Genomic DNA, 21745 nt, shown 5'->3' on the forward strand with positions numbered 1-21745 from the left:
GTAACCAAAATCGCTCTGTCACAGGGGAAACAATCGTCGTGCGCTGGCTTGCTCTCAAAGGGTTATAGTAACATTCTTGGGAGTCATTACGGTAAGCATAAAGTGACATTCAGCAACTTCAGGTAAAAAGTCTTTGTAGGAATGGAAAAGCCCTTACTGTACTTGGATAGTAAAATCTGAACAAGTCAACGCAAAGTGTAGCAATAGCATCCCCTTGCAAGATACAAATGGCCTATATACGTCAGAACAAGTTACTTCCATTGGACTATACTATTATATTACTAGGCAAGGAAGTTGAACCCCATTTTCACATATATAATTAGGTGTTTTTGCTTATTTAATGAGCTATGACCTTTCACCTACATACTCAGAAATCGAACTGATGCTCAACATCTATTTTGATACCATGTACCTTCATATTAAATTTCACTAAAATCCGTCAAACATTACTGAAGTTATCGATCGGAAACCAAATTTGTTACGGACGGACGCACAGAAGCATGGAAGCCTGGAAGGATGGACAGAAGCGTTACTGTATCCCCTTTGACTTCGTCGGCGAGGGGATAAAAAGTCAAGATGTCGAGATTTGATGTGAATTCTCATTAAAATGTTGAACTCAACACCGACTCCATGAATGCTCAGTCAAAGTAATAACTAATACTTTAATGTAGAGGTTGATCTGCATGGCTCCTAACTAAACTGAGATCAAATGTAGACTGAGAATTCAGTTTGAGATTTCTACTGAATTTAGGTGCAATGTGCCTCAATTAAGGAAGCCACGGACTTACTTGTGACGATATTAACTGTTACGACATCACTGGAGCTTGTTTCGCTTCCTTCCGTCTGATCGCTTTCTGCCCACAGGCGGAACTCGTAACGCGTGCTGGGTGTGAGATTGGACAGCTGGATGGAGGTGTCGGTTGTTGTGGTGGTTTCGCTGGCCGTGACCGTGAAGCCCGGAAGGCCGTAGGTGTAACTGTATCGTGCAACCACACCCTCGCTTGGCTGCCATGTTACAGTTACTCGTGTCAATTCGTTGTTGCTTACGGAGATGTCAGATGGTGAGGCAGGTTCTGAATGAATATAGGATGTAAAGGGGCAGAATTAGGAAAAATACCCACTGAAGTCTACTTTACCAAAACAAAATGACATGATAAAAATGTACCAATCACGTCCAAATCTAACGAAATTAACACTGAATGTTCAAGATTACAAATAAATGTCATGTGCCAAACAATTTCGGAAGAAAATGTATACTGGCGGAGTAATGAGCATAGAAAGTAAGGAAATCAGGGTAGTACTAGCCCCGACACCATGTGCATTGTCCCATATACATCTTTCTGTGTAAGTGATTGTTACTTTACCAAGACTCTGCCAAATTTATAATAATTTTGATGACTCCAGAACCTTGCATTACACACCATTATGATATGATCAACTTTTCTGATCCATTCCACACCTTTTCTTTCACAATGCAATCGCATTACCAGTACTCAAGTTTATCTTTAAGCAATGAACAGGAATGTCATTTGAGCAGCTAACTAGAACAGCTGAAGACAGGAATTTACAGAGAACCTGTGTCTCTCTCTATGAGACATAGATAGAGAGATGTAATAAAGTTGTATCACTAGCTTTTTCAAAACTACAGAATATATAGTCAAACCTGTAATAGTGACCACCTCTCTATATAGACCAACTGTCTATAGCGGCCATGTTGTGTGTCTGCTATTGTTAGTGTGTTGTTTAATATGTCAAGAAAAGCTACCTGTCCACAGTGACCATTCCTTTAGGTGGCCTCAATAGATACAGTGTGACTGTACAAACTAAATGTACCACTAACACGAGACAAGAAAAGCAGTATTTGTAGGCTGGTAATCTTTCTGTACAGGTTCTATTAGTTCATTTCAAAGAGTTTTAATCACAGACTCTATTCAAGGGAAACAGAAAACATGGTTTTTATAGACATTTGGTCTTTCTATACAGGTTGTCGCTAAATCAGGTTCGACTACATATAAAACGTCTACACCAGGCACTTCTTTAGTTCGCTTGGGTGGGCTCAATAGCCAGGTTTGACTGTTCTAGATGAAAATACATGTATATAAAATCTCGGCAAATCTTACTCATCAGGAAGGGGGATGACACCTGAGGCTCTCCAATCACTTCTGGCTGGTTCAGTGCATCATCTGGCCGTATCACTGATGCAAGTTGGACAGTATAAGTTTGCCCTGGGACCAGGTTGGTCAGCTCAACTGTGTTGGTGTTCAGTTTTACTACAAAAAAAACCAAAGAAATTAAGCTTATTATATTATATCAAAAATGAATGCTATGGAGTCCCATATAATGAATTATAAGAATTGACAAATGAACCCTTGAAAATAGTTTTACAATAGTCCTTTTGATATGATGATTCTTTATGCGAGTTTCATATAAATTTGCTATAGTCTCAACAGGCTATAAGAAGTTTGTGAGTGATCTTATATCTGAACGCAGGCCGAGGTTGAACTATATTGGCAGAGTGAAAATTCTGAATTTAAAGATACATATATTTCAGATGCATGCAATACTTGGTATATGAAAGTGAGGATAGCGGTATTTGTTCTCCCATGCATTGCTCGTTTGGTGTCAGATCCTTGGATTATATTAAGGTTGACTTTGCATCCGAGGTGCCCATCTAAAACATATGCCTATGGAGCAATAGGCACAAAAAAGTACAAATGGCATTCAAATAATTTCTATAACATCCCATAGCCCATGACTTACAGATCGTAGTCTTCGTTGCTGGCATCGTTGTCATGACAACTTCCAAAATATCGAAGTTCATCTCAGCAGGATCTGCCCAGGATAACGTTGCTGTGTCTTCCCCGATCTCAGAGATGACAAGGTTTTGAGGAGGATCAGGTACTAGATATGATGAAAAAACAAACGTGTATCAATTCTTCAGTCCTGAATGATCGAAGCTGAGACTACCACACTGTACATAGACCTGTATACTAATTTTATTAATGCTTCTTGAGGAAAAAGTTTGCAAGACATAGCAACAACTAATTATTGCCAGGTGACTTCAATCCATAGAGATTCCATTATGCATAGCAGGTGAATTAGATAGTTCATAAAACCATACTCAGCTGGTTGTCAACTCATTCTATACCAGGCTATAGTACACAGAAACACGACGTAGTTGACAACTTGGCTTAGTAAGGTTTTATGAATATTGATATTGCCCCTGGGGTTCTGACATTCATGAATTGAAATACACCAATAAACAGGTCTATTGGAATATACATAAAGTATTATTCATTTCAATTTCACACCGGTTGGGGGGGGGGGGGGCTTATGTCTCCACTCCCTCGAGAGCATACCAGCCAGGCGTCATTTTTACAAGCGCACACCTACTAATCTAACCACATTAACTTTCTGTTTCTAGCGCTCCTAAATAATCAATATTATTATCATAATCATTACACCTACGTGTGTAAAACAGGAAGGTTGTATTTTCGCTTCTTTTGTCTCCACTGATGGCGGTTATTCCAACTGTATAGCCCTTGCCGGCTGCCAAGTTCAGGATTTTAATACTGGTCATGACGCCAGTGATGTTGACAGGAAGCTCATCCCCATCCACATCCACACTGCCCTCGTCTGCGGGGTCAAGGGTTACTTCGTAGAGTCCACGGATACCCTCGGGTTGGTCCCATTCCAGCATCACAGCGCGAGGACCGAGGGAGCCGTCCATAATGCGGATCTCTGCGATGGCAGCCGGATCTGTGGAGGCAAGGTAATAATAATAATAATAATAATAATAACGTTTTTTTTACCCAGGGTGGCCACTTCAGTTATGAAACTGCTCTTCCATGGGCCCTGCATAACATAATGTGTTATTACTACCCTTCTCCAATCTAATATGCTGAGCGCCTAGCTAGAAGGCAGAAGGTCCAATTGTTATAAGTCTTTGGTTTGATTGGGCCGGGGTTCGAACCCACGACCTCCTGTTCATGAGGCGGGCACTCTAACCACTGAGCCACCATAATATTCTAGACTGACTGCTGATGGGAGTGTGAAAACACACTCTATAAACCTGACAGTCAAAACTGGATTTATCACATTTTATTCTTAAAACATTTATGTGTTTCGTTTAATTGCATTGCTAATTTGTTCTATACAGTAGGCTTGCGGGTGCACCATGTGAGAGAGAGAGAGGATTGAGGAGTCCTGAAAAGGACTCTCTGTAATCTTTCTTGAGGGTGTGTAGTCCTGAAAAGGATTGTTGGTGTAGTCTTGAAAAAGACTGTTGGTTATCTTTCTTAGCTTATATTTCTAAGGAGAACTATAGCGTTTGGAGAGGATGGGTGGCGGAAGTGGCTCGTTGTTTTGAACAGGTTGACTATCCGTTGTCAGGAGTGGGCAATTCGTTCTAATCAAGCGTCATGTCTCCGTAAACGATATGCATGATTATGAAATATGTTGAATTTTGTTTCTTCTTAATTTCTTATAAAAATTTCTGGTGTCAAATGCGATGTGGTCATACCCTATTTTTCATGCATCTGATTACGATTTGTAGGGCTCTGCATCCAAAGTTGCTGACCCAAACATCAAAGTGTGGAATGCTTTTTTTAATGATTTAAGCTGAAGTTGAGTATCAGTCATGCCATGGAAGTTATCATTAATGACAAAGTTACCATCAATGCTAAGTTTATTGCAACAGGGTCCTGCATGGTCATATTTCGAATGTAGGAGGACAGATTCTGAAGAGCAATCATTTCCAAAGAACGCTTTGAATCACTAAAACTGATAAAGGGGCTTTATCTGTAATATATTGAAATCAATGCAGGGAAAATGAATGAAAGTGACACGAGATTCCCTCACCTAATCTGAACGAAATTCTTTCATTTGCATGGCTTGTTGGGTCAGAGACTGAGGAGCAGCTTGTGACATAAACCGTGTACTCCTGGCCTGGATCTAGACCGTAGAACCGGGCAGATCGGATGTTCCTGGCTACAGGAAAACTCTCCTGCTGCCTGTTTTCCTGCGCCTCGTATGGTTCATACATGACGCAGTACTGTTCAAAGGCCTCGGTGTCCAGGTCTTCCCAGCTCACGGTGAATTCGGTGTTGTCTTCAGGGGTTACGGCCAGACTGAGAGTCTGGGCAGATGTAGCTGGGATAAGAAATGAAAATGAAAAAGCAGTCGCTATTTATTACCATTATAATTATCATCATCATCAGTATTATATTTATTGTTTTTCTGCTTGTTCTTGTTCTTCTTCTTCTTATCGTTATTATTATTAGTAGTACCAGTAGTAGTACATGTAGTAGCATTATCTTTACTGTCATCATCATTATCATTATTATAATCATTACAACTCTCTTTAGTATGTTGAATATATCTAGTCATATGATTGGTAAAAAATTGGATTGGTGATTTTAGCCATGCCTACCTACCGGTCAAAAGTTTTTTAAAAAGATGCCTGTTGCCCCGGGTAACGGGCTGCATAAATAAGTTTTGCTGAGATCCCCATTGGTTTATTTGTACAAAGTTTCTCTGTTCTGAATGATCATAACATTCAACCTTTTTCAGGCAACTTTCCAGTGAAGATTTACAGCTAATGTCTCAGATTTTCTGTGTTGTTTCAACTAGTCTTTACTCAAGAAAAGGATAAGGTAAGAAAGAACTCTTGGTAGATTTTGTTGTGAATTCGGTATATAAAAGATATATGGACTGCTTTAATATTTGAAGCATAGCTGTTTCTATAATGGCTCTCGGGGACGTTACATCCTGCTATAACCCCTCGGCCCTGCCCGCCCTCGGGTTATAGCAAGATGTAACGTCCCCTTGAGCCTATAGAAACAGCGATGCCTTTTGTAGCAGTCAATATATCCATATTATTAGTAGAAGTAGTACCATTATTTTTATTATCAACATCCTCACTATTAGTGTTATTACTATTATTATCATTATTATTACTAATGATTAGGTCTGGATCCTCAGGGCCTGGCAGGCAACCAATAAGATTCGCGTGGACTGATACTTGTGACGTCCATTCAAGGCAGTGCAGGGTTGCCTGAAGCCTAATTAGGGGGTCATTTGCCCCTGAATTGGTTGCCTTGATTCTTGCAACTGTATTTAGAGAAGCGTAACTGTGATGGCCTGTTCCAACATGCCGTGAAAAGCTGCTGCCTGTTTACTGTATCACTGTGGGTATCCTCAATGTGAAAATGAACCGCAAGTGGGGATGAAAAAAAGTAGCTGCACAAAATAAAGGCCTAACGCGTACATAATTTTGGTGTGTTATAATATACCGACAAGTGGAGCTTAAAATGAGTTTGTCATTTAAAAAAATGCTATGGTTTATTATCATCATTATTATCATTATTATCATTACTATTATTATTATTATCATAATTAACATAACTACATATATTAATATATATTAATCATCATCATCATTATTCTTCTTCTTCTTTTTATTCTTCTTCTCCTTAGTATTATTACTATTACTCTAATTTTTATTATGAAATATTTGGAATCATTTGTGCCTGGGAGTAAAAAAGTGAACTAAATGATGTGTGAAAAAACGTTTATGCTCAGCTTTTTCTGGCCAAAATGAGGCATCTGTTACGCGTTTAGTTCAAAACACGGTTGCGTCCTTTCTCATTTTTGTAGAATCACCAAAAAACAGCGATCATAATCGCAGATCGTAAACTCACAAAAAGGTGCGTTTACGATCAGCGATTCTGGGGAAGCATAAACGCACAATCTGTAAATGCGTTTAAATGGGGTCAACGTAGCATGCACAGTGCAGGTGTGCGAATCAAGCTGCAGACTCTGCACTGCACTTCTCTGGCTCCTGCAGGCATGATTCTGGCTCTGAGCCAGAATCATGCCTGGAGGAGTCAGGGAAGTGAGCATAAACAGTACACCGTGGTACTGCGATTACGATGAGCGTTTCAAATCGCTCATTCTGCCTTCAAAACTGAGCATAAACATACCCTCAGGCAAGTCTATCCTTCTTGGCCTCAAAGAAACCATTTTTATGTGACTTTGTCAAATGGATACTTACTCGCCCTGGTTAGCTCTGAACGGCTTGGTAGAGATTTCCAAATATTCACTATCGTGAAGAAATACTCAGTCAGAGGTGTCAGGTTGCTAAATGTCACAGACGTTTCCGATGTTGATACAGTGTGGGGAGATGGCGGCTGCCCTCCGGTTACATTGTAGGTGATGTTATACGTATCGCTCCCACCCTCTGAAGGTGGATCCCAACTGACTGTTATACTCTGCGCTGCCACCATCGTGGTTCTTAAGTTTGTTGGCGGATTCGGAACTGCAGTGAAACATAATCAGTAGTGCATCAGGGGGTGTTTCACCAAACTTGTCATCAGTGAAAAATGACAGGTGCTGTTATAAGCTACTGAAATCCTTGCTTCTGATTGGTTATCAGCACATTTATCAATGATATTTGTCATTTGTCATTAAAAAAGGCTTTGTGAAACGGGTCCCAGGTCTTTTAGCTCTTACAGTGCCATGAGGTTTTGCTTGATAGAGATACATGTACATGTATTACCAAAACATGAACAGTGCTTACTTTCCAAATGCCTGCACAATCTTCTACAACAAAATTTAGTGAACAGAAGTTAATGCATATTTAATACTATTTCAAATGATACAAAATATTCCTACTTTATGTAGCTGATTTCATTTATCCTTTGAAATATCAATATATATACATAAGTGTTTGAAAGTGAAAGAATTGAAACTGTCCTGGTTGTAAATTTTCTATAGCTTCCTACAAATACTTGTAAACTGGATTTCCTTTAAAGAACAGAGAATATACATGTATCAAGCTGGACTCTCATGGTGTTATCTGTACCAGGAGCTAGATTGTATCCTTTAAATTGTCAGTGTTTGAAAGAGAGAGAATCTATTCTGGTTATGAAGATGTGAGTTGGCCGGTCTAATAGTAATGTTAGCAGTACATCAAGCTTGCTGCCTCTGCCTACAAATATAACCCTAGTCCGGCCTAGGTTCTAAATTGAGACACGTCTTTTGATGTTAAAAGTCAATCCCCACACCATAAATAACCATAATGATTGAATCTTTTTTTTTCTTCAATTAAATTAAATTCATTTATTGATACACCTGTGTAAAAACCAAAACACACACCCACACAAACTGGGATTGAATTTTATGAAGCTTTCTACACATACCTGTGGACTGCGTCTTCTCAAGTGCAGCGTATATACCTGGCTGGACACCAATGGTGTATTGTGTACCAGGGGTCAAGCCGGTGAAGGTGTAGGAATTGGGGTCAGTTGATTGAACGGTCACGTTACCAGACCCTCCCTCCAGTGCATCGTAGGAGAGAATGTACCTAGATGGAATGGAACAAACAAAACAGTTTGCATAATAATGACTGACAAGTGCAGTATATATATATCTCATTTCCTTACACTTGTTTATAATTCTCTCTCTCTCTGGTGCTCTGCTGAACACAGGGGTGATAGAGAGCGCACAAAAAAAAGTTTTGGTGAGAGTTTAAAGCAAGTCACAGAAAAACAGCAACCTGCCCCCTAATTTCAAACCAGATTTACATCGATCTCAGGGACTGTCCATTTTTTAAAGAAAAAATATCATGATTAAATTATTTTTTTTAAATCAGGAAAAAAAAAAATAATTGGGAAATCATCAGGCCTGTGTACAGCAGGATTTAAGCATTACAATAATTAACACAGCATGCTTTTTCGTCTTGAGATCCATAAGGTTCATATGGTTCATATTCATTGTCCATGTAACAATAGAAATTTGTTGTATTACATGGTATATGGATACACATAATTTGTTTGATAGCATCCAACATCATAATTATTTTCCTTTCCATCGGTCTTGTTCTTCTATCCTTCCCTCAATGAAAAAAGTTATCCTATCTTAATGTTTATGAATTCTAAAGCATTCGCTTTGATCTGGCTGAAACTTGCACCTTAATTGTTAAAATATACGTTTGGTTGACGTGCAGAATGTGCAAATAAAATCATAAAATCGAGATGTTTTATGATAATGTGATATACGCAATGCAAGAACAGAATAGGTAATATTATATCCCTTCTATGAATATTCATGAGTTTCCTAAATACATGATTGGTCATTTGGTGGTCACGTGATAAAATATAATTGCACTATTAGAGACAAATCTCTGCCAGAGCTCCGAATATTTTCACTATTTTTTCATGGGCAGAACTGCGCATGCTCTCTTTGAGATTTTCAGGTAGATAAGCATTGTGACATCACACGTTCAATCAAAAGTAATGCGCAATTAGCGTCTTATTAAATGTGCATTCATATTACTGTACGCAGGTTAAATTGAAAAATTCAATTTCTCAAATACATGATAATAAATTATCATATGCCAGCCAATCTTTAAGTCAAACGTTGACCGTACACATTGGTGTCAAATCGGTTCGGATCGTAAAGAAGGGATATAAAACAAATATACCAAGCATTTAGTTTGTAAGGATAGTGGAAATTATATATCTTCGGAGGGTCCGGCAATTGTTACTATTTTTTCCTCGAGGCTTCGCCCCTCAGAAAAAATAGTACCATGCCAGTTCCTCCTCAGATCAATAATTTTGGCTATTCTTTCTCCCAGCTTCGTGTATTTGTATACTACTATTACAATATTTTGAACTTACTCTTCTACGTCAACTTGCTCCCATTCAATGTTCATGGTGGTCTCATCGAATGCTGTGATGTTTAAGCTTCCCAGAACTCCAACAACTACAGGAAGAAATAGAATGGTAAATTTCTGTTATAAACTTAAGGCAGTGTAGACTTGTATGTGCATTGTACCGAGCATCACAATTCATACATGAAATTAAAATAAAAAGTATATATATCTTCTTTTTTGTTGTTGAATAAATAGAAATACTATTACTATGACTGTGACGACTAATACACCTACATCTGTTACTACAGTACTACTACTAGTACTACTACTACTACAATCTGACTGTGACGACTAATACACCTACAGCTATTACTACAGTACTACTACTACTACAATCCCACTGTGACGACTAATACACCTACAGCTATTACTACAGTACTACTACTACTACAATCTGACTGTGATGACTAATACACCTACAGCTATTACTACAGTACTACTACTACAATCTGACTGTGACAACTAATACACCTACAGCTATTTACTACAGTACTACTACTAGTACTACTTCTACTACTACAATAATAATGTTTTGAATAATGATAATGATATAATACCAATAACAGGAATGATGAAAATAATAATAATAATACTAACAATAATAACTATGATAATGATAATAATAATATTAGGCCAGTTGCAGACCCACTTATGTGTGTCTGCATCAGAAACAGATTTACTTTTAAACATCTGTCACATCTGGCCACTGAAGAAGAGTGTGACACTAACCTGTTTTTTCATTTTTTTTTTTTGACAAATCATCGCCTTCCACCTGCTGGATGGAAGGTTTTTTAGGCTGTTTTTTGTTTTTTCACATTCATTAACTAGATGGAACTTTGACTGCTCACAGTAGAAAATGATGCCTCCGTCATAGAACAATTTTACAAACCAAAACAGAAGAAATTTTTCAAATTCAAGTTCGATTGTAATCCATTAACAGGTTCTCAGAATATCGTGATTACTACCTATTTCTTATATTCATGTATGACCAACCTGTGTATGACCCTTATGATCTTTGACCTCATGACCCCAAAATCTACCCAGTTCACTGGCTCTGCAAGATACATACATGTACATGTACAAGTCTTGAGTTTGATGGTAATCCATCCATCTTTTCTAATGATAATGTGATCACAAGCTATTTTTGCATACATAATGAGCCCTGTGACCTTTGACTTATGATTGATTGATTGATTGATTTTGTTTCATTTCATATGACCTTGTGACCCTAAAATCTAATCAATTCAATGACTCTGCAAGTTACATAAATGACCAAAGTTTGGTAGGAATCCATCAGTCTGTTCTCGAGATAACACGATCACAAGAACAGGACGTACGGACGGACAACCCGAAAACATAATGCCTCCGGCTACTTCGTAACGGAGGCATAATACAATAAAAACCAATAATAATCTTTACCTGCAAAGACTTCCACAGGAGCGCCCATCTCCTGGAGATCTGCTTCCACTTCAAGGAGAGACACCACAGTGAAGGAGTAATTCATTCCCTCATTAAGGTCATCCACTCTCAGCACATTGCTTTCAGCAGCAGCCTGAACGACCTCGAACATCAGCTTTGTGATGTCATTAACAGGATAGTAGGAAATGTTGTAGCTATCGATCATCCCGGCAGGGTTGTCCCACGTCAGGACCACATAGTTCCTGCCGATGCTGGTGAATTGGAGATCAACCGCGGATTCTGGGACTGTGTCGGTTAAAGCAATGAATTTAACAATAATGATAATAACGATAATTTTGTTCCCACAGGGAAGCCTCATCAGCATCAATGTTGTTCTTCCCGAGGGCCCTGCAATTAATTTGTGGCAAATGTGAATAAATGTCATGCCAAAATATGTAGCTGCAGGGCTGCGATTTGAACCCTAAAGCCTTGAATTGAGACTCAAGTGATTGAACCACTATACCACAGCCTGTAAAGGTAGGCTGAGTACATGTAAATAACCTGCTAGTGTGAAGATAGGTTCAATAATCTGTTGAACATTTATATTGCTGGAGAGCAGTGGATTGCAATTGGCTCAGCTGGTCATTTCTATGTGATATAGATGCACACGTACATGTATTATTTGTTTCGAGTGGCCCAAACATGTACAGCGAGCAGTGCAAAGTAGCAAGGGGGCAAAAAATATCCAAGATTTCTAAATGTTCAGTCTGTCCCCTAGCTCACACATTTAAACTTATTTTTCGTTCCGTTGTTATCGGCATGATTGGTATGTACATGCAACTGTATCACTGTATACATGTAATATGTTTTGTTGTTTTTACAAGTGAAATGAATTGAAATTGATGTTGAAATTGGCCATATTCTTACTTGTAGCTGCCTTTGCGAGTAAGGGAACAACTTCACGTCCACTGCTCTGTACAACTCCAGCATAGAGAGTGTAGAGAGTGCCGGAATTCAACGTATCAAAGTCCACCGTGAACGATTCGCAATCCGTGGTCGAACAGTTTCTTGTCGTGCTGCTAGTCACCATCTCGTCGTTGTACAATCCGGTTGTAATGCTGCAAAGAGAATATTCATAATTGTCATTAGTCATTTGAAATTGTATGGTAGATGTAGCAGTGAAATAGTCGAATCCCATCTGTCACCTCATAGACTTTTGTGATTTGCAAATTTAAATTTTACTTGGCATTTTATGAGTTAACATTAAAGGGATAGTTCAGTTCTTGTTTAAGAACGCAAATGCCTTCGAAGTGCGTGGTTATTGCTCTTATTCTTATTTCTGACATATGAAGTGCCCATTTAGACCCCAAAATGTTTGAATTTAGATTGAATAGGATCATACCAATTCAGCTCCACTTTCAAAAATAATATGGTGACCGTTAATTGATTAATTAATTGAAAAAATAACAATACACGGGCCGGCCGATTGTGCGTATTATAACCAACACAAAAGAGCCAACAAAAAGCCAATATTGGAATTGGCTGGAATAAAATGTTTAAGGCGCTATCTCGTTTTTCAACAGCTGGTTCAAAATTACTGAATATGTAGGGCACAACAAATATTAGAAATGGTTATATTTATGGATATTTCAGCCGTCTCTGAACAGATTTTGACATTAAACTTGTATATTCAAATGTGACACTCAGTTTTTCATTATCTCACAATTTTTTTTTGTGTAGCGCCCTCTGCAACAAAACTCAACTATCCCTCTCAGAGTATGAAAACAATAAGGAATAACAATACTCCACGCACAGACCCAAAGTCAGAGTTAGGTTCTAAGAGGGCCTGTTTCTATGTGAGACCGTATGGGTGTGTTGACTAGTCAATTTAAAAGTCCCTTATTTGTTAAGTGAGAGTGTCTTTAAACTTGCAACATCTCTTTAAAGAAATAACATTTGAAGCTCATATTGTGAGTACAGTACGGCGACTTGGAATCCCTAAAACAGAGAGCAAACTACTTTCTGGTGATTGGTACATTTTAAAATACAGTCTTACCTTTCTACATTGCTTACGCTTGAATTCACCTCAGCTTGTATGGAATTCTGATCACGGCCCAAAATGGTGATGGTTACAACATTGACATCTGTGAGGAGTTGGAAAGAAAAGTTTTGAAATAAAGGTAGGTGGATAACACATCCAGATTTTATTCAATTGAATTTATCCTTCAATATTTAATGACATTGCCTTAATTAATTTGATGACCACTTATCCACATCATCAATATATTTTTTCTAAATCTTTTGTAATTTTGCTGGGTGATGTTATCATTGTTATTTGTTATATTGCTATTGTATTTGATGATAGCGCAACATATATTATTATATTGTAAGTATCTGATTACTTTGTAAAACATACAATATCAGCCTTGAGCTGCATGTCATGTTTTTTTTATTAATAAACCAATTCAATTTAATTCAATTTAATTATGTGTCTCAAATCTACTATTTTGGGGGTATATCTCTATATTTTACCAAATGAAATACATGTACATGTAGATCAAATCAAAACAATTTAAACCCCCTAAACCCTTCTTCATACACGACATGGTAAACTGCATTAAAAAAATACAGCTTTAACAAGAAATGACAGTTATACATGTACACATAGGAATAGAAGGCCTCACAAGTCTTCATATTGTTAGTCTATATATTTGCAGAGATGGTTTGAAGATACTTGGTGGTGCTGGTTGTTATTTAATACCCGACTGCTAAGAAAGCATGGATGCTTGTAAGTAAGCAACCAGACAGCCGACGGCTTTAGGTACTCTCCGAAGTACCTGGTAATGAGGATTACTGCCTTACCAAAGGGCACTATAGTGCATCGCCTTGGTTTCGAACCCGGGTCACCGGATTACGAGACCACTGGTCTACCGACTGAGCTATCGCGCCTCCACTGAGAGGCTTGAAAGGCCTTGAAAGGCCAGGGACTGAAGCTAATGGTGAAAGTTAGATACTGTACATAAGAGTTATATATTCTGGGTTTATATAGTGCTTAATATATTGTCAATGTCTCTACTGGAGTACTTTACAGATCAGACTTGCCTGCACAATGTACGCACATTCTCCACTTGCTGGGGGATATTCCAGGGGGGCGGCATTTTACAGACACTCACCATGCTGAGCAAAATACATAACTTTTGCACCCTACCGGGTACCCATCTAACACCTGGGTGGAGAGTGGTAAATGTAGATTAGTGTCTTGCCAAAGGACATTAGTGCCAGGCTGGGATTGGAACCCTAAACCCTTAGATTGAGAGTCTAGTGAATGAACCACTATACCACAAAAGAGATTACTGTAAAAGTAGATAGATATGGCACCTAGATAGAGAGGTATCTTTGTATGTGTATAATCGCTGGAGTTCAGCAATCACTCACTGGACACCATGTGAGGGAAATCAAAACAGGGGACGTCAAAGAAAAAGATGGAGAGATGAGCTGCAACAGTACTGGGGGAAAGGTTAATTGGCACCAACAGGCACTGAACAGAGACATTTGGAGACAGCATGCTGAGGCCTTCATCCTACAGTGGATCAATAATGGCTGCAGAAGTAAAATTAAAAGTAAAAGTGTTTTACTGTGTGAAACTGACTACAATGAATTCTGGGCCCTGTTTCATGAAGCTCTTCGTAAAGTTACGCATGACTTTACGAACGACTTGAATATGAAGTGCCAGATGGGATGCCCAAAGTTTTTCCTGATGTTTTAACAAAGAGTAACTATACTTTCAATAACCTTAATTAAATTATGGAAAAAAATATACTTTGCATTAAAAATGTTTGTTAGGATTAGAATGTTAATCTACATCTGCACAGTTCAACTTTAGTTGATGCAGTTAAAAATGATTGAGCATCCCATTTGGCTTTTCATATGTAAGTCATTCGTAAAGTCATGCGTAACTTTACGAACAGCTTCATGAAACACCCCCCCCCCCCTGATCTACTAACCAAGATCTTTCACCACCTGCTGCAAGCTTTCGACTTGATCCTCTCCAGCTCCAGCCACAGTGGTGACACCGACTTCTAACGAGACGAAGTCAGAGGATGAATCTTTCTCAAGTCCCTCTAAGAGATACGTCAAGGTCTCTGCGGTGTCGTTGATTGCCACGTCGAGTTGGAGGGGTGCGCCGACGATGGTGCCTCGAGTCACGTTGTAGTGGAAGATGTAGCTATCGAGGTTTCCTTCGGGTCGATCCCACTCCAAACGAACAGAGCAGGTTATGGACGGGATGACACGAATCTCTGCAACAGTCTCTGGATCTAGAAAACAATGCAGGGATATTGGAATTTCAATAGTGCATTTAAGAATTTCATGGAAAATGTGAGTGATTTTGTAGGAATCAATTACTTTCAATCCTCATAAAATCACCTTCGTCATCCCCATCATTGTTTTTTGACCGTCTCTTTTTTCATAGCTGTAAGGTTGGACATTCATTTTCCTTAAAGGGAACCAAAACATCCATACTAAGTTACTTTAATTGTAAAGTTTAAGATATTTTAATAAAATCAGTGAAATTTGAACAAAATCGGCAAGGAATAAGGAAGTTAAAGCTCTTTAAAATGACTAGTCACTAGAGGGCGATATTCAATTTGATGCGTCATTTGTGGCCACCTCTCCATGCCTTTTGTACCTCAAATTTCACAATTCTTTCGTTTTCTTTGTATTTATTTGTGTTCTTGATCCGACTTCATAACATGTGAAGTAGAATATCATTTAGCATTCTATAACTTACTTTCAGGGGAGTAGATTATCTCAATCACAAGAAAGAAGGAAAAACATGAAATTTGAAGTACAAAAGGCATGGAGAGTTGTCCACAAATGATGCATCAAATTGAATATCGCCCTCTAGTGACTATTCATTTCAAAAAGCTTTAACTTCCTTATTCCTTGCCCGATTTTGTTCAAATTTTCACCGATGTTATTGAAATATCTTAAACTTTACAATAAAAGTAACTTAGTATTAAAGAAGGTTTTGGTTCCCTTTAATGGCCTTTCTTCCAGCCTTCCAGGCTTCAGCATCCACCTGACTGAGACCTGATGCTCTCACATCGTCTCCTTTGAACCAGACTAATATTCAATAATGTACTGTACAGACAATTCAGTCTCTGTTTGTTTTTTCATATTTCACGTTTTCAGAATACATAGTAAAAACAAATGAATTCTATTGTCAAAGGCAAGAAAAGAATGTGAGCAGCCCATATTAATTTCTGTACATGCAGCCAATGGGGCCAATTTGTCCAATGGGGCCAATCCGGACCAATTGAAACCAATTGGGGACCCATTAAAGTCTAATGGGGCCTAGGCCAATGGGGCCAATGGGGCCAATTTGTCCAATGGGGCCAATCCGGACCAATTGAAACCAATTGGGGACCCATTAAAGTCTAATGGGGCCTAGGCCAATGGGGTCAATGGGGCCAATTTGTCCAATAGGGCCAATCTGGACCAATTGAAAACATCTGAGGTCCCATTGAAACCTGTTAAAACCTATTGAGACCTATTGAGACCAATTGAAACCAATTGAAACCAATTGAAATTTCAACTGGTGTTCAATTGGTTTCAATTGGACTTTCGTCTTGGGGTATTTATTAAACGAGACAGAACTACAAGAAGAGTGAAAGCTAAGGAGCCTACAGTGAAAACTGTGAGTTATATGCCCCAATTAATGTTGCCAGTGTGAGTGTTGGATCACCCATGGACATACTTGTGTACTGTGTGGCTCCGATGGAGGTGACTGCCTGAACAGTTCCCAGGGCATCCACCATGAAACTATACCGAGTGCCTGGCACCAGACCGTCGATGGTGTAGTCAGTCTGGCTAGGATCGTCCACCGAGATGTCCTGGACTGACCCGTTGTTGGCAGTCTCCCAGTAGCTGACCACGTAGCTGCTGACGTCCAAGAGAGGGATGTCTGTCCCCCAAACTATGGAGACTGCGGTGGTGTTGAAGCTGGTTATGTTGACGTGGAGCTCAGCAGGTGGGACTACAGGAGAAAAAATAGTTCATAAATAAAATAAATAGGTCATAGTTATTAGGTTGTATGATGGGGTTATTTTCATGTTCCATAATCATTTTGTGTGTGTGTCACTGTCTGTTTCTGCACGTTTATACATATTTATACATATATCAATGACTGTAACATCAAGTACTCTTTAAAGTGTTGTGATATTTGAAGGGTTGAAGTGATGGTGACTGCACGTTTCATTACTAACAGAAGGCAACAATGATGTTGATCTTTTCTCAGATGATTTCTTACATGATCTTGTCCCACCATGAGCAGAACATGAGAATCAGATATTTCTAAAATGACTGTAATGACAAGTACCCTTGTGTGGGTGTAATTGCGTTTCTACAGACATGTATCAATCAATCATGATTATTTGCGTCTGAGGACCTACTTTTAACGTCACCATCCGAAAGACGTGACGCAGTTTCGAACCTGCGTCCTTGGCTGAATCAGTTCATAACTTCCATTGCTAGCTGGATTACAGTCGCACGCCACAACACCCCGTTGTTTCTGTTGTCTTTTGTATAAGGGGTAGGGTGACTGCGACGGTTTCTTTACAATTCACAATATACTTACATAAGGTGACAATGGTAGTGAACTTCTCGCTAGTGATCTGGTTAGTCCCCGTGCCAACGACAGCAGCGAGTGACACCAAATACTCCGCTCCTGCTTCCAAGTCTGACAGCGTTCGTTCCATGACAGCTGGTCCAAGCTCCAGCGAGTTGGTCTCGCCATAAGCCCAGCAGAGCCTGAATCCTTGATAGCTGGTAAGCGGTGCTTTCCAGTCGATGGTGAGACTTGTCGTTGTGAGGTCGGAGAGCATGATGTCGGTTGGTTTGTCTGGGCCTGGAATTATGAGAACGAGAAATACACAGAATTAACCCGATTGCCTTATTTCACCTTAAGCCTAGGTCACAAATGCCATTACAAACGCCGTAGGAACGATTTTCAGACAATGGAAATTCAGGAAGACAATGGAAAAACAGGGAGATTCGTACGAACCTTTGTGACTGTAGCATTACTTCAGATAATTTATATAATCTCAATGCTGTTAAACAATAATATCTCTAATTCATATGGGGTAAATTTGCCTCAACAAAAACTTTTTTTTAATGTAATATTCCTTAACCCTTTTAACATTGATAGCAGTTTCAGTGTAAGGTCTGATTTCATGTGTACACAACTGTAAATATTTTTAATGTTTGTTATATTTATTTCAATTTTCTATAGTATTTTACTTTACTTGACCTGTGTTTTGTAGTAAATGAATTGCTATCTTCCTACTTTTTATATGTCTTTTTTCTGTGATTTACATTTGTATGCTTTAGATTTTTAATTGCAATCGAAAATATATGATACTTGATATTGGATACTAGTGATCCGACATTTGCTCCTGCAACAATTTCTCAGAATTAATTTCATCATAGGTATTGGGTAAGGAATTGGTAAGTGGTTTTTCTTATAACCCTACTAGTAATCTGATTACATTTTTTTTTCTTATTCCTTTTTTTTTGCTTTGCTAGTCAAAAATTTGGGTAAATTGGACCTCCCTTTCACAAAACCCTGTATCTGCCCCTGATATGCCATAAGGAATCTCATTATCCATACGCACAGGTACATGTACACGTTCTGCTTTTTGTAATGGCATAAACTTACGGGTGTACATAGGTGCACTTCTCTGTCTGTTACTGTTGACAATCAGCTCCACCCTGTACAGCTCGCCTGGCATCAAACCAATGAAGGTATGCTCTCTAGTCTCGCTGGTATTCACCTGGACGTTTTGGACATCGATGCTCAACTCGTTCTTCAAGTTCAGAAGGTAGAAGTCGAAGGGTCCGTTGGTATCGGCCGAGACCATACCCCATGCGAAACTGATTGACGTGGTCGTGACCTCGTTGAAAGAAATGTCACCTTCCTCCATACGTGCTGAAAGTTGCCACATTAAATGCAAGTGAATAACAATTAAAAAAAAATAATGTTAATGAAAGTTAGGAGGCTCTCTTAGAAGCTGCCAAAACAACAACCCACATCCCTCCCCAATCACCTAATTGATGTTTGTTGGGATATCATTGAAAGAAATTTGGCCTTCTTCAATACGTGCTACCAGATGTCAAATGAAAATAAAATCAAACTTTTAATTGTAATGAAAATCAGAAGGTTTTAGGACCTCCCAGATGTTGAATCAAATCGAATCAATTCAAATAAGAGAGTCTTTGATTGTAATGAAAATCACATGGCTCTCTTAGAACAAGGCTGCCAAAAACCAAACTTCCCTTAAAGAGTTTCAGAAGTAGCAACCCCCCTCCGACAAGCTGATTGAAGTGGTGGTGACCTCATGGGAGGAAGTTTGACTTTATTATTGTTATTATGTATTTGCCGTCACCTGCGCCTGGGAGACGAAAAGCGAACTTTATCACTGTAACCCTCTGGTCTCTCCTCCCGGTATAACTAATTGGATTGTGCAGGTGGACCACTATACCAGGGTTTCCCCCTACTAGTACACAAATAGTGCAGTAGTGGGTTCTTAATGTGCAAAGGGTGTGACTCTTCTCTACATGGGCCTCCCTTTAAAGGTAAAGACCAGTTCTGGTCATGCGATTGCATTGTGAAAGAAACGTTGTGGAATCGATCAGAAAAGATGGATCATCTAGCATATAAGTATTGGTGTGTACTGCAAGGTTCTGGAATCATCAAAATGATAAGAAATTTGACTCAGTCTTGGTAAAGTTACAAGCACTGTACACAGAAAGGTGTATATGGGACTATGTAACACGTGCGCGATATGTATCGGTCCGAATAGATATAATATAAATATATCAATTAGTAGGCGGTTTCCCAGCAAAATTTGTATCATCACGTATTAGTCAAGACATATTCTTCTACATGATTGGTAATAAGGGCTTCCATTTCATTTTTTGAGAGGGGGGCTTTTCCAAAAATGGTCTATACCTTTAACATCCTATCCAAGAGACACCCTTTCAAAAGAGCTACCAGATGTTCTAATCAAATCAGAGACATTTTCATTAAAATAAAAATCATGAGGCTCACCTTGAATTAAGCAAGCCAAAATAAAGTCCCCCCCCCCCCCCCAAGATATTAATTAAGGCTCCTCTGTCCCCCTCCAAAAATATGATTCAGAAACAAGACATAGACGTACGTGTTGTTACATCCATTGTACTCGGACTGCTCTCTGTGCGTCCATCCTCAGCGACAGTGTTCACATCCACGGCGTAGTCCGTGTCTGGTAGAAGATTATTGAAGGTATACTCCGGACAGGCGTCCGTCGGAATCAAGAATTCGTCTCCGTCTGGTCCAGCGTCCAAGCCCTGGCTGCGTCGTCTGACCCTCAGGCGTAGGAAACGGTACCTGCTCAAGAAGGAAAGTAGCAGAACTAAATCACTTTTTTGTGAAAATAAATTCAGCTTTTTTGTTTTAATCTTCTCAGATTTTCTGCAGATTGTTAGGTTGAAGGATACATAACATACATATCCTCTCATAAACACTGGCATATGAATAATTTCAAAACATTGCAGCTACTCATGATTTTCATGATTACATTTAAATCTCATAATGTCGTAATCCTTTAGAAGAGACATTATTTGATGAAAGAAGCAGAACAACTTGTTGACCAGGGTAATGGATGTCCTTGGCTGCTTATATCTCATCAACCGCCCCCTCCTAACAAGAAAATTCTAGTGCCCCCTCAGTAGCTGGACTGAAGCTTCGCCATCAACATCTGCAAAGGGGCAGTGCCATTGTGTAATACTGCCCTCTTTGAGGCATTGCTGTCATAGTTATGTTCATATGAAAGCCGTTGTCCTTAGCCCCCTTTCAGCGGTTTCTCATGCATAAATGAATTGTAACTGTTAGTAACAAGGGTCCTATGCGTAATCAGTTAACTCTGTTAACTAAAACACATAAATGTAAAGCATAATTATTATACTTCATTTCATCATGAACAAAAACTGCAATGGTTTACCGCTTCATATTTGGATAAGGTCATTTTATACAAGCTAGTACCTACCTTCCTCTTCGTGGCAAAGTAATTTGGATGGTGAAAGACGTGGGCCGTCGGAGTACAATGATGACCTGCACTACAGGCAATGGTGCTGTATTAGGGGAGTTACAATTAAAAAAAAAAAAATCATTCATCACAAACCACGATTACAGCAAAGGACGTGTACATGTAAAGCCTTTATATATTATCATACAGTCAAACCTGTTCTACCAATCCCTTCTTCTTTTTTTTTGAAAAAAAATTCTATTAAATTGGTCTATACCAATCAATTTTCCTGTACCGATCATGCAGCCTGTATACAGCTTCGACTGTACATGTAATGTAGTAACATTCCTATAACCTTCTACAGTTTACATTGTATCTTCTAATTTGAATGATACTACATTATGCATACTCATGTTCATGCACTATTTTCCCTTAAGAACATTTTTCAATCATACATTAACCCTAATTATATACCTCACTTAAGAAATCCAGCCATCTGATTGGTCGAAATTGGAGTCGTGATTTTAGCCATTCCCGTAAAGAAACAAACAATGCCAATACCGGTTAA

General features: G+C 38.9%; 1 protein-coding gene across 1 annotated transcript in view; it reads right to left on the minus strand.

The window, feature by feature from the left end:
* LOC578203 overlaps nucleotides 1-21745 on the minus strand; it is a 175885-nt gene that overhangs the window by 19470 nt on the left and 134670 nt on the right. Inside the window, exons 60-76 of the mRNA XM_030988229.1 lie at nucleotides 21199-21283; nucleotides 20332-20540; nucleotides 18831-19100; nucleotides 17751-18020; nucleotides 16872-17150; nucleotides 15118-15429; nucleotides 13170-13257; nucleotides 12041-12231; nucleotides 11135-11419; nucleotides 9681-9765; nucleotides 8202-8365; nucleotides 7055-7318; nucleotides 4861-5151; nucleotides 3469-3759; nucleotides 2761-2901; nucleotides 2121-2270; nucleotides 789-1073 (exon numbers count right to left, since the gene is read on the minus strand). Of these exons, the coding sequence (XP_030844089.1) occupies nucleotides 789-1073; nucleotides 2121-2270; nucleotides 2761-2901; nucleotides 3469-3759; nucleotides 4861-5151; nucleotides 7055-7318; nucleotides 8202-8365; nucleotides 9681-9765; nucleotides 11135-11419; nucleotides 12041-12231; nucleotides 13170-13257; nucleotides 15118-15429; nucleotides 16872-17150; nucleotides 17751-18020; nucleotides 18831-19100; nucleotides 20332-20540; nucleotides 21199-21283 (3660 nt within the window). The remainder of the gene's footprint in view (nucleotides 1-788; nucleotides 1074-2120; nucleotides 2271-2760; nucleotides 2902-3468; nucleotides 3760-4860; nucleotides 5152-7054; nucleotides 7319-8201; nucleotides 8366-9680; nucleotides 9766-11134; nucleotides 11420-12040; nucleotides 12232-13169; nucleotides 13258-15117; nucleotides 15430-16871; nucleotides 17151-17750; nucleotides 18021-18830; nucleotides 19101-20331; nucleotides 20541-21198; nucleotides 21284-21745) is intronic.

The sequence above is a fragment of the Strongylocentrotus purpuratus genome, unplaced genomic scaffold (genome assembly GCF_000002235.5).
Source record: "Strongylocentrotus purpuratus isolate Spur 01 unplaced genomic scaffold, Spur_5.0 spur5_scaffold_17, whole genome shotgun sequence".
In the NCBI taxonomy this organism is placed as follows: domain Eukaryota; kingdom Metazoa; phylum Echinodermata; class Echinoidea; order Camarodonta; family Strongylocentrotidae; genus Strongylocentrotus; species Strongylocentrotus purpuratus.